Source organism: Rhamphochromis longiceps, linkage group LG8, assembly GCF_057381845.1.
Source record: "Rhamphochromis longiceps isolate RC_006_pf linkage group LG8, R_longiceps_female_GT1.1, whole genome shotgun sequence".
NCBI classification, from domain to species: Eukaryota; Metazoa; Chordata; class Actinopteri; order Cichliformes; family Cichlidae; genus Rhamphochromis; species Rhamphochromis longiceps.
The window spans coordinates 27,426,546-27,440,555 of NC_140564.1; the positions used below are offsets into that span (position 1 = coordinate 27,426,546).

A 14,010-nucleotide genomic window follows, 5' to 3' on the forward strand; every position below is an offset into this window, starting at 1 on the left:
GATGCATTTGGATAAAGTATGTATTTTCATATTGTGAAACATCCTGCAAAACAAACTAAGCTGTAATAATTTTAAATGGTGTGTTATTTAGTGCATGATAAACAGGTTAGTTTGCAGTACTGTGGTGACTTCACAGTGATGAAAAAGATGACAAGAATTTTTTTTTATTGAAAAATAAAGTTTTCAATTTTCTTAAACAGCTGGCTAATAATAATAAAGTGTAGCAACACTTACATAGCAGGCTTGTGGTCTTACTGTTCAAGCGCTTTACACAACAAGTCACTAAAGCCATTCATGCAGTGCTTTATCTATCACACATCTACAACTACAGTCAGTTTCAGATCACCAGTTAACCTAACAAGCATGTATTTGGACCTTGGGAGGATACTGGCATCCCCAGAGAAAATCCACAGGCACAGGGAGCACAAACTACACACAGAATATTTAAGGAGGACCCAGAACTTGCATGCTGTGAGGCAACAATGCTAATCACCGCACCACCTTACCACCCGTGAAGTTCTGAAATTTCTCAAACAGGATGAAATACTTTTTGGAGGGGATTATTTGTGAGCTGTGGATTTATTATACACATCACTGTAGTGTAGGTGTTTCATATTCAGGTTTGGAAAAATGTCTCCAGCTCAGATGAAATGGGAATCTTCTGATGCTGTAAATAAGAACAGATGATACATAAGGTAAAAGGATGATTATAATTGTGATGTGATTATAATCGCAATCATGAGGTTTTAAGTTTACCATGAGGCATTTGTACTTTTTTAAAAAAAAAAAAAAGGTTATAGGACGCACTGCTGAACGAGATTACTGGCTTAATCCTAATGATAGAAATTTATTTCCTAAAATTTAACCTAAAGAGTTTCCTCAGTAAGAGGACTTTTTGTACAGTCATTATGTACTAAAATAAGTGTATTTTAATGCCCACATACAATATGAGACATGCATAACTGCCCTTTTTTCTATTAAAGTAATTTCAAACTAATGGGAACAAACTCTGTAGTCCTTGATCTGTATAAAATTGCAGTAAGCTTTCAAGTTCAGGAATTGTTGTGTGAAATTCTGCCCTTTGCTTCCACAGAAACTGTTTTCCAAAGCTGCAATTAGTCACTAAAAGGCTGTTGATGCTACATATTATTATTTTATTAACTTAAACACACTCTGCAATTTTGTACACAAGAGGAGCTCAGGACATCGCCGCCCCATCAATTACAATGAAATTGCTTTTAGAGGGAATCTCTTGATGGCCAGCATGGACGGGAGCAGCAATTACAGCAACCAATAATTCTTCAGTTGTATGTATGGGTGTCAAATTAAGATAGACTTGCACAATGTGAACCTATCCTGTAATTTCTAATCTTCTGGCTGTGATGTGGCCTTTTTTTTCCCCAAATAGCTCATTATAACAAAAAGCCTCTCATCGAAAGCCATTGCAATGCAGCTAAAGCGTGATTATATGAACACACATAGACACATCTACTCGTACGCTCACATTTTGATTGGCCCATTCATTCGTGCTCAGCGCAAAAGGTCAACGCTGTAACCAAGATGAATAGCTCTTTGCTGTTTACAGTCTAATTGAGCGTTAACAGACATATTTCGGCTTCATTCTGCTCTCTGCATCATCTAATCAAACGCGAACTTCGATCAGCCACAGATTGAACCACGCTAGGATCATCTCTGTGCAGTGAAATGATTCGAACTCATGCATGTTGATATCAGATTTTAATAACACTGAGGTGAGTGAGTGGCTTCCATTCCATTTATACAGCGTTACGTTTAGTCGCCGATAAGATCAGTTTTGGAAAAAGATGGAATGACTTTAAGATGGATTTCATTAGCAAGAACCTCAACCTGAAATATGAATGACAGGCGTTAATTGAAGATGAAGCAGGGAGCTTGGGCAGAGGCTGTAGTTTGGAAAAGGCTTTACCAAGGATCGGTGGTGGCTTCTGGGCCTAGCAAATCGCCATCATACCTTTGAGAGACGTTGAGCCAGGGAAAATGGCAGCAGAGAGTACGTGGTGCCAGCAGGCATTTGTAGAAATTCAAGTGTTTGGGGTGTGGTCCAGCTCATGAAATTGAAATAAATTATTCTAAGTAGTCCCTCATCCTTTTGACTCCTTTCTACCATGTTACTTCACACTTATGTCTGCTCTTTAGTTTATTTTTAATTTCCTCTCCATTTATTGATTCACAATTTCTTGCCTAAGATTCTTCCTAATTTCCTTTTCTCCTTTTCCTGAATTCTTCTTGTTTTTTCTTTCCCCTTTCCTTCCTTTTTATTCTTTCCTCTGCACATCCTTCATCTTCATTTTATTTCACCTGTTTCTTCTGCTCTTTCGTCTTTTGCCTCCTCTTTTCCACATCCTTTGGTCTTTCCTTTGTTTTTTGTTCTCTGACACTCCTTTAGGGCATTTATTCCCTTCAAGGACCTGAAGCTCCATAAAGCACCCCTCCAATAGCCAAACCCATCTGTTCTCTGATTGGATAGTTAAATATGTGATTGACATGACATTGACCAATCAGATGAAAGGAAGAAAAATAGGGTCAAAATTCGTACTTGCAACTTGCAGAGTTTCACACGTATTTTTTTTTGGCTAAGTCCACATACAAATCTTTTTTACACACACAAATTCTTTTTACACATACAAAACTGATTTACAAGTACAAAATATTTATGACCACAATTTGAGCCCATACTCCTTTTTCATATCTTCATTTTTCTTTACTCTCCTCAGTTTTCCCTGTCTACATTTTAAAATATATTTTTCCCCTTTTGCTCTTCTCCTCATCAGCATTTTTTTTGTTCTCTCCCACTTCCATATTCTTCCCTGACTACCGTCAGTCTCTTGTCACTGCTTACTCCTTCTCTCTTTATGTTTTTCTCCTCACTGAAAGTCTCTTATTTCACTATGTCTCACTTATCTCATGCGTCTTCTCCCCTTTCCCTTTTCTCTCTTCCTCCGTCTCCCTGCAGTTCCAGAGACCACATGAGCATTATCCTCCTTTCCGCTTCGGGACCGTCCCAAATGGAAGCACAGAGAGAAACATCCGCAGCAACTACCCCGACATGCATACGTACATGGTGAAATACAACCAGAAAGGGGTGGAGGAAGCCCTAGAAAGCCTCAAAAATGGGTAAAGTTTTAATTACATTTTAAATATATTACACATTTTGATAGAAAATTATATTTAATTGGTCCTCATCCAAGTAAAGACATAGTAATAATTATTAGAATTTGTATAGTACACTTGAGGTTTGATGCTCTATGTATCTATTTCTAAAATAGGCCAATCTGATGGGTGTATTTTTAGGTTTAAAGTAATTTCTAGTAGAGCTTAATTTGTATAGAAAAGAGCTGTCGGGAATGCCAACTTCACAAAGGACCAGATCATTTTTGAAGAACCATACAGGTGATTTGGGACATTTTTTATAAACCAGTTGTGCGCTCTTTATATTTTTTTTTACTGATTTTCTTGGTTTCCCTCTGAAATAAAAATAGATTTTCAGACATCTGATCCAACATTTATTTATTTTTTTTCTTTCTTTCTTTCTTTCTTTCTTTCTTTCTTTCTTTCTTGTTTACCTTTAATTAGTAATGCACCTGATGGAGTGTGTTGTCAGTCAGTTCCAGACGTAAAAGACCACCGACTTATGGACTGCTCTGAAATTCTGCAAAAGCATTCACGGTGGCGAGATGATGAAGTAATTGTATCAGATACTTTGGTGTCAGATAGAGAGTGAGATAGATTCCATTAAATTTAGTGCAGGTATCCATGAGCCCAAGAGCATAAATCGTAACTATTGTGTTGATCCTTTGACTTTTTAATCTAATGCAATGTCCTAACTTTAAACTTTATCCAACCAACTCAATTTTGTTGCAGACAGTCACTGTCTGCAGGGAACAGATATTAGCCCGTGAATACTTGCCTGTCATTGTGAACCCGTTGACGTTACCTCTTTGCCCAAAGTGTTTTTTATCTTAATTCAGCCTCACAGAGCCTCTAGCTGTAGCTTTGGGGTCCAACGATATCCTTGTATCCGACAGCCTGGGTTTCTGTTCGAGACTCTTCAGAGTGTTGTAAGAGAGAGGCTCTCAACTGGTGCATTTAAATTTGGCATTATACTTTTAAAAAAAGCTGAGTAAAGCTTCTTTTTGATGAATTTCTACTATCAAACAAGATTCAAACTAGTTGATTGCTTTTTAAATTAACTAACAGTAATGTCGGACTAGAAGGCAGAATGTGGGCTGTAGTAAGTAAAATACCACATTCCTATTTGATAGGCTAAAATACCCCAAACTACACACAGAGTACACAACTCAGTAAGTACAAAAAAAATTCACTAAGGGAGAAATTCTATCGAAGCTGATGCTGGTGCTTTGTGAAAAAATACACCCAACTCTTGTTGGAACATGAATTAACTGCGATTAACCTTTTTTTTTGTTTTAATTTGAGTTAAATGTCACAAACCATTCTTAGGCATGATTACGGTTACACCTGTCGAAAAAGCATCATATAATTATGCCACCCTCTAAAGACACTGAAGTCACGCTGATGTCTATTACTCTGGAAAGCTTTACAAAGCAGTTTCTAAGGCTTTGATACTCCACTAAACTGCGATGAGAGTGATTACCCACAAATAGACAAAACTTGGAGCAGTGGCTGGTTTAGCAAAGTTATTCCAAGAGCCCAGAACAACATCTAAGGAACTGCAGGCCTCACTGGGCCTTCAGAGACTGGGAAAAAATGATATTCATGGGAGAGTTCCAAGGCGAAAACCACTGTTGACCAAAAAGAACTCAAAGCTCTTCTCACATTTGCCAAATCTTGATCATCCCTAAGAGTTTGGGGAAAATATTTAGTGGCCTGACAAGACAAACATTTTGGAAGCTCTGAGTCCTGACATGGTACCAGCAGTCAGACATGGCTGTGGTAGTGCGATGGTCTGGGGCTGCTTTGCTGCTTCAAGATGCCTTCATCTATTCAATTCAATTCAAATAGCACAAAATTAATCTGTTGTCTCAAGGCGCTTTATTTATAAGATAAAGATCCTGCAATAATACAGCCAAAGACCACCGAGGAGAAAGCACTTGGCGATAGTGGGAAGGAAAAACTCCTTTTACCAGGATATAAACTCCAGCAGAACCAGGCTCAGGGTGGGGCGGCCATCTGCTGCCATCAGTTGCCAGTTTTCACAAACACTTGATTGCAATTCTTGTCACAGCCAGGTTGTTAGTTACTTACGTTTAGGATGTAACTGCTTTTCCACACAGGACCAGGTAGGTTTGGATAACTTTACTTGCTTGATAAAAGAAGTCATTATTTAAAAAAAATACATTTTGTGTTTACTCTGTAATCTTTGTCTAATATTAAAATTTGTTCATGATCTAACACATGCAAATATGACAAATATGCAAAACGGAAAAGAGAAATCAGAAGGAGGGTAAAGTTAGGCAGTGAAACACACGGTGCAGGGGATTCTGGAACAACTTCACCTACGTCTGTGGTTCATGAGGACAGCTTACAGTCTGAAAAATCCAGCAGAACTTGTAATATATAGAATAACTTTATTGACTGACTGATGCATTTGGATTTGAAGCTTCATCAGGGTGGAAATAAAATCATACAGAGAACATTTTAAGTAATATATATATGTATATATAAAAACATCAAACAGCCACTACACTTAAGATACTCCATTTGCATGCAGGAAGCTGGACGCCTTCATTTATGATGCTGCTGTTTTAAACTACATGGCCGGGAAGGATGAGGGCTGCAAACTGGTGACCATCGGCAGTGGGAAAGTGTTTGCCACCACGGGGTATGGCATCGCTCTGGAGAAAGACTCACGCTGGAAACGACCTATTGATCTAGCACTGTTGCAGTTCCTTGGAGATGGTAGGCACAGATCCAAATCTTTCATTTTCAAAAGTACATCTCGTACCTGCACACACTTTTAGATTTTCCTCAACTGTAAACGTCTGTGTTTATTTCTGTCTCTGTGGCACACTGTATGTGCACCATGTATCTGGAGTCAGTCCAGTTCAGTGTGTGCTGTATCAGCAGGGAAGTGGGCTTACAGGGAAGAGTTAATATCCTGCAGAACAGCAGGAAATGTTAGGGATATGATTATCTCTGTGACACACTCACACACACATATATATACACGTCCTACCTACACATACACACAAACACATTCACCATGGTGGCTGCCGCCGGTGTGGAGTTAATATCCTCCCTCCTCTGAGAGCTTAAGAGCACCCTCCCCGCATACGCACACACTCACACTCACTCCGAGTTTTCCGTGATGATGTAACTAACAGTGTGTTTATGGTCAACATACGGTAACTGGGTGATAAAATGGGCCGCTGGGGAGAGCTCAGCTCAAGAGGTGGCCACCTGTTCAGAGGCCTAGAGGGGTGGCTTTTGTGGTAATGATATTTAATGGAGATATGTTCAGGGACCTTACGTTCTCTGATATAAAGGGTGCTGTATTGGAACAGGGGAATGCATTAACATGACCAGAAAAACAAAGAAGACAAAATATGCATATGTATAAAGCTTTTGTGTACACCTTATGCATACATATCTTTGAGTTTTGGTCCAAAACTTTGTTGAATTTTAAAAAACATTAATAATTACCTAAATATACAGTATAATATGCACTTAATATCTCCCTTTATAATTCACATATTCACATTAAAGCTATACAGTATCTCCACAGATGGAAATATTCACTTCAGTTAGACATACCTGTGTTCCAGCCACACAGATCTCCACTATATATGGTCAGCTCATAGGCAACAAAGAATGAAGTTGCACCACCAAATGAATAAGGATTACCACAGGTTAATTAAACTTAATAATAATCATGATGAGTGTAAATTCATATCAGTGGTGTGAAGCAGTGCATGGATGAGCTGGCAAGTGTGTGGCATATGATGTGTGTGCAAAAAGAACAATAAACCAAATTAAACACACTCCAATCTGAGCACATTTCTCCCCAATATGTAGGGTTAATTTAATAGAAGGAAATCATCAACATTTAATAACCCTTTGCCCTGTGACTGGGCCATTAATGTGGCCAGGGAAAGTGGAAAGACAAGTGCAAATCATACAGTCCACTAAACCAACAACTAGACTATATTTACTCACATTTTCCCAAAATTAAAGGTGGGAATATTGGACGAGCCCCCAATTGTTACGATTCCTAGGCCGCAATACAGAATGAGTCATGCAAACTGAATAATAATTATCATAGGTTTATTATGAGAAATTGAAACCTATGACATTTGAATATTTTGTTTTCTAAAGCAAAACAAAACAAAACAAAAACTTTGCTCTACTCCAAAAACTTAAATCACCTTAAAAACTTCATCTGTCCAGAATAATTGTTTGCTTTGTTTACAACAAGCATTCACACTATGGAACTCAGAGTTGCCTGAAGTTAGCTCTGTCCAACTACAGTGTAAAAAACCTCTAAAACATATGACATGTTCATTATGGAAATGGTTATCTTCAAGTTACTATAAAGCTGCCATGTCTCTGACTAACTCCCATAAACCTTCATCCCTTTTAGGAGACACCGAGCGCTTAGAGACAGTTTGGTTGTCAGGCATCTGCCAGAATGAGAAGAACGAAGTAATGAGCAGCAAGTTGGACATCGACAACATGGCAGGTGTATTCTACATGCTACTGGTGGCTATGGGCCTCAGCTTGCTGGTCTTTGCCTGGGAACACCTGCTTTACTGGAAATTAAGACACTCCCTTCACAAGTCTCACAAACTCGACTTCCTGTTGGCCATCAGCAGGGTGAGATTTGCAAGTTTGTTCACTGATTTTTGTTGTTTTATTTATTGCCTTCGTGGAAATAGGAGCAACAAAAACAGGCAGGATAGAAAGAAAGCAGGCAGCAAAAATCAAGCGGGAATTGGGATGGGATCACTGCTGATGGCATTTGTGCACATCTGGTATGTTCCAGGGTTGCACTGTGGTCCAGTGAGGACACAGAAAATGCAAAAAAGATTTAGACATACATATTGATTTTAATATATATAATGAATATATTACATATATTGGATTAAATCTTCTTTTTTAACAGTTGATATGGCTCTTTGGTACAGAGGTTAACGCTGGGTTCTGACCTGCTGGTTGGCTGGGGCCTTTATTTGTGGACTTTGAATGATTTCCCTGTGCCCACCTGGCTTTTTTCTGGGTGCTTAGGCTTCCTGCCTCAGGTTAATTGGCCGTATGTGTTGATGTTAGCTCGAACACCTGTCTATCTCTGTGTTAGCCCTGAGATGGACAGGTGACCTATCCGGAGTATATCCCGCCTCTTAGCCAGTGTCAGCTGGGATTGGCTCCAGCCTCACTCTGACCCTGGCTGGATAAGCGATGAAGAAAATGGATGGATGGCTGTTATGTGCTCTAACCTCTCAGCTATCAGGTTGCCTCTTGTCAGTTGATTAAGTTGTTTTTGTGAGAGAGCTGGGTTGTTTATGCATCCTCGGTTGGTTTGATAACTGATTGCATGATTTACAGAAGGGGGATTGAGAAATTGCCTCGCTGATTTTTGCATTGATCATTTAGTTAAGTGACTGATTGGCCCCTGTAATTTGATTAGTTGTATAACAGCTTGCTGGAGAGATTGAAAGACTGGCTGGTATATTATTTTGGCTCTAAGTGGTTGGTTGGTTTTTTCTTCATTTAACATGTTGTTTTACACGAAGTGGCTTTTATGTGATGATAAATTAATGCAAATGGCTGTGTATTTGCATGCAATTACATTGCGTTATTGAAAGGCCTTGTTATAATGTTAGCTAAAATGGTACAGTATTCTTATTAAGAATGAGAGGGGAGGGGAGAGACAAAAAAGGATGAAAAGCAGCTCTAATTCTGATGTTTACTCAGCATTTAACTTTGATTGCCTAATGTTCAATTAGCCTAAATCACTACCCAGTTTGTTGATGCAGTTGTTTTGGAATGTGGTTATTGAGGCAAAATGCTCTGGCCTCAGTTACAGCCAGGAAAATGTCTATGGACTCCAGCCTCCTCTACTGTGTAATCATACCATTGTGCCTGGATCTGGGTTTTATCAGATTAACGGCTAAATGACTATCTGATCATTAATCCATATGGGGCGGCCCCAAGGACCAAATTAAATTTGGCTCTTTCAGGATGTCTCAGCTAACTGTAAGCAGAGAACAGTCATGGGATTTGGCTCTTTGTTTGTTAGAGTTAGAGACAGTTTGTTCTGTAAGGGACTTTAGGCATGTGTCCCCATGTGCCACTATTGGTCCAATCCTCTCAGCTTAAACAGTTTTTCCTTGGGTTCGGGGAGAATGCATAATTTACTGGTGACTAACACTTGCCTTGGTGACAAGATAAGATATTAATGAAATCTATTTTTATGCCAATGGGATGTTTAGTATATAAGAGGTGGGTCATCACTTTAAGATGGGGGAAATCTCATCTGTCAAATTGTTCCCACTAGGGCGATTCAAAGTTAAACAGTTTGTGGCTAACCAGTGATTTCTTGATTTATTCCTAAATTCTGTTTTCTTGTCTTTTGAGTCATTCTTGTCTGTGGTAATTGAGAGAAGTATTGCAGTACAGACAGTAGACATCTGGATGTAAGCAGAACGGTAGCTTCTCTTCCTGCTGTGACAGATGAAGCTGTGGCTGGATATGTGCCGTTGGTTCAATCTGTGAAAGACATATCCAGCTAGAATAGGACTAGTATTATTTGAACCTGTTGTGCTTCCCTCAGATATGTGCAACCAACATATGTCAGGTTAACATCCAATGCACAGCTACAGCCAGAATCACTGACATCATTAAGAGGAGAAGCTGAGATGGAGGTGGGTTGCAAAGTTGCTTGCAGACACACCACAGCTGAGAGTAGCCTAAAGCAGCTTCAGTAGTGGGGCCAAGACTGTTGCAGAGATTGACTTCTTGAACCCTGCCTGAACCACCACTATGTTCACTGTTTCTTCCTAATATTAGAAACACAGACAGCAGCTATAAATAAGGATTCACCAACTCTCACTGTAGTTATAACCAGCAGTGGTCTATTATAACACACAACATTGTATTGTAATGCAGCTCAGCCTTTCTCATTAGATCAGATGAAATACAAACATATAAAAGAAACTAAACAGTATTTCAAGGTAATGCCAAAGTAGTCCTTAAAAAGATCTTTGGGGGCAAAGAATTTTTCTCACGTCTTGTCTTCATTCTTTATTTGTTTTTTTTGTCCCTCTCGTTTATCTTTCAGGGTATTTACAGTTGCTTCAATGGAGTGGAGGATACTGGGCGTTCGTCTGGTTTGGCCAAACCTGATTTGACCTCCAATTACGCGCAAGCAAATATGCTTAAGATGCTTCGAACTGCAAAGGATTTGGTCTCCACCGCTAATGTAGAGAGCTCCCTGGACAACGCCACCAAGACCATTGAACAGCTGAGTCGACATGGTGGCAGCTTGCCTGTTCGTGTTCCACAAGTTGCCACAGAAGCTGTACCAGCAGGGTTTGCTTATATTACAGAGAATCATTGCTCTCTTCCTCAGCAGTCTCTAACCCCACCTCTGACTGCTGTAACCTCTCTGAAACAGCAGAGGGGTATGAGCAGGCCCACACCACTGCGCTACACACTACCAACACGCTCTACTTCATGTCTGTATGACAGACCACTTCCTGTTTCCAGCCTCAGCAGTCCCCACTTGGCCGTTGGAGAGCCACTCCCTCATCAACATCCACACCACTACCAAACCACCGGGAGACTCTATGTAGACACCCACTCACACTCGTCCTTCATTCCCTGCACCGATCTCCAGCTACCTGACATCTACACCTCTCACCCAGCCTCCTCACCCCAAAACCAGCATGTTCAACTGGGGTTTTCCCGACGGAAAAGGAGGTCCAAGAGTTTTCAGTTTGACGATGGGGATGTGGAGAGGAGAATACACGGGGAGCAGGAAAAGAGTGACAAAAGTCCTGTGTGTCTGAGTGAGCTTAAAGTCAACCACCTCCAAGACAACCACATGTCGTCCCCGAGCGTTGACAATATTTACACAGGGGAGACGATGCCTCCGCGTGTAGAGAACTACGGCTCTTGGCCACCGGAGGACCTTGTGCTGAGAGGCAGACGCAGGCACAGACGCCCCTCTTTTCTCAAAGCAACATGGGGTAGCGAGCAGATCCACCAGCTTGATGAATCCCAGTCTTCCCTGTCCAGTCAATCACCTTCAACCCTTCCAGACCTCTTCCCATGTATTCTTACTCAAACTACACCTGCTAAGGCATACAATCCTGCACATCTTCGAAACAACCTGTGCCTCCCGAGGAACCAGGCCTACCTCCATATAAGGGAGGACCAAAGGAAGCCCAATGGGCGTAAGGGCCAGCGGCTGCGCTACTCGCACTCAACCCACCTACCAACATATGGAGAAGCAGTGCAACATGGGACTGGGATAGGGCGGGGCGTGGTACGGAGAGCCACCAGCTTGCTCAGCAGACAGTATGCACATTACCTGAACTCATACCCTGGACTCCCCCTCTACCATGGTCCTCTGGACTTGCAGCACCACAGCCAGACTGCTAGCAATCACCCAGGATCCAGCCCAGTTTGCCAGCTGTTGGCTTGTGGTGGTGGGGGGTGTGGGGGGCAGCGGGCTCTGTTGTACCAGGACAGTGTGTATGGAGCCTACGGGGTCTATCAGGGGTCCCAGACTGGATCAGAGGCTCAGGTAGGTCAGGGAGCAGGGGGGCAGCCTGTGGGGAGCCCCTGTGTACTTAGGCCCTGGCGACGGGTGTCCAGCTTGGAATCTGAAGTTTGATTGGACACCTCTAGGACCTCAAAAGGTGAAAATTGTGGTTATACAGTTGACAGGACATTAAAACATTACCACTGTGGAGAGAGTTTATTGGTTAGATTAACGTAAAAGGGTAAAGTGTGTGACTTGAAGTAACTGTTGATTTTCGATGTGACTTTATGTGGTAAAGAACAAAGTTTTGGCTCGCCAGATTTTACGGATATGTTGAACTGACGCGATAATCAGTACAGAAAGAAGACTGCACTGTTACCAATATATCCTCAAGAAAGCTACCGAAATCTGACGTTGGCAGGTTAAACCCACTTGCTGCTTTCTTATGAACAACGCTTATGTGTTTTCTGTGCTTCAATGTGCACCAAAATTTACAGCAGTCTATGGTGTTGGCGCATGGTTAAACTATAACCAGAGTTTTCATGCTGTGTGTGTTGTGTATATTTTATTGTGGATGGTTGGGATTTAGTCTTGGGTGTCGAATAGATGGACTATCTTTAAACACAACCACCAAAAACAAGCAGCCATTGTAGCAAGATATTTTAAGAGAGATGCAAAGCAGACGTGGAGAGTTTTATTCCAACATGAAACATTCAGTATTAAAATGCTTGTATTCCAGAAACACAAAGCAGCAGCAGTTTTCTAAACTGAAGTAATAATCATTTTGAGACATCTGTTATTTTCAGGTAACTTAATTAAATATTCATAATGTTTTGGAGCTAAAATCTTCACGTCTTCATGTAGTGATGAGGCAGACAAGGGATTGACTATGTGAAAGCAGTCCATGTGAACACAATCTGCAAACTGGTGAAAGCGACAGGACAGGATTGACCAGCACTAGGTGTCTTAAACTATGGACTCTCGTTCCTCGCTGTGTCTCACTGTGAGGCTACAGTACAGCACAACATCGCACAGGGCCTGACATTAAATCAATTCTATATCCTAAATACTATATCAATATAGAGAAATGTGTTAATTGAGGCTGTTAGTGTCATATTCATGTATTCTACATATGATAGGAATTTATAGTCACTCTTTTTCTAAATACACCTCTGGCACATTCTGAGTTTTTCTTTTTGTAAAGCTGTCGCTGATTTATTGAAACATTTGTTATTACTGTATTAACTCTACAGTTTGCCTATATTACGATTTTCATCACTCCCTCTTTTCCACTCTTTTATATTCCCTCATTGTCCCTATTTCCCATCTCCTCTAACTGTTTAATGATCAAATTTAAATGAGGTAATTGAAAGCTATTCTAGTATCTATATTACCTGGCTCCCTCACCCTGTAATTAATCACTTAGACCAATTAAAGAGCCTTTTTGAAAGAATATGCATGTGTACTTCTTCTTTGTTGCTCCTATTTTGTTGAGGAACATTTGTATTCTAATAGAATACAAAGCCATATTACAGTACTCTGGGTAGCCTGATACTTGATTCCATGACCTTAGTTCATCACAGCATAGAAAGTTTCATAGTACAAGGTGGTGGAAACATTCCTTAGAGATTTTGGTTAGCTACACATCTGTATCGCAAATCTTATTCAGCCCTGGGGTCAAATCAAAAGGAATATCATACGGATCCTTCAGGTTACACAGAATACATTGTTCACTATTATGTTAAGGTGGACAGACTGTGAACCAAAGCCTTTTTTTATGCATCAAATATTTATTCAAGCGTTTTGCACTCAATTATTTAAAACAAGCATTGCCTCAGGAAAGTTTTGATGGTGGACGGGAATGCTGGGAAATGTATCACTTGTACTTCTTGATTTAGCTTCCTGTCATTTGTAGAAAACGCTCGTGAACCGGTTGACGTCAACGATGCAATAATTTGTTTATAGTAAATGTCGTCAGCACAGTGGCATTATAAATTACGTTTAGCAGGTAAAGTAATATAATAGTGCAACGGTCTCCAACCTTTTTTTGCACCACGGACCAGTTTATGTCCGACAATATTTTCACAGACCAGCCTTTAAGGTGTTGCAGATAAATGCAACAACATAAAACCAGTACCAGTACAAAAAAAAGAGAAGATTTATTCATAACACCTGGGAAAAGATCCAGGGAAACAGAGTTAACGATAAAAACAATAAAAAAAAGAAATAACGCCAAAAAATGATAAAAACCCTGAAAACCATAAATTTCACACCTGAGCCTCAACTCT

At 40.4% G+C, this 14,010-nt stretch overlaps 1 protein-coding gene across 2 annotated transcripts in view; it reads left to right on the plus strand.

Moving 5' to 3' along the window:
• Positions 1-13,153, plus strand: part of LOC146663908 (glutamate receptor ionotropic, NMDA 2C-like) — a 63,101-nt gene extending 49,948 nt beyond the window's left edge. For both annotated transcript variants that reach the window (XM_085416857.1, XM_085416858.1), the window contains exons 13-16: positions 2,993-3,153; positions 5,729-5,916; positions 7,598-7,830; positions 10,295-13,153. In XM_085416857.1, coding sequence (XP_085272983.1) covers positions 2,993-3,153; positions 5,729-5,916; positions 7,598-7,830; positions 10,295-11,854 — 2,142 coding nt within the window. In that variant the 3' untranslated portion in view covers positions 11,855-13,153. The remainder of the gene's footprint in view (positions 1-2,992; positions 3,154-5,728; positions 5,917-7,597; positions 7,831-10,294) is intronic.
• The last annotated feature ends 857 nt before the right edge of the window (positions 13,154-14,010 follow it).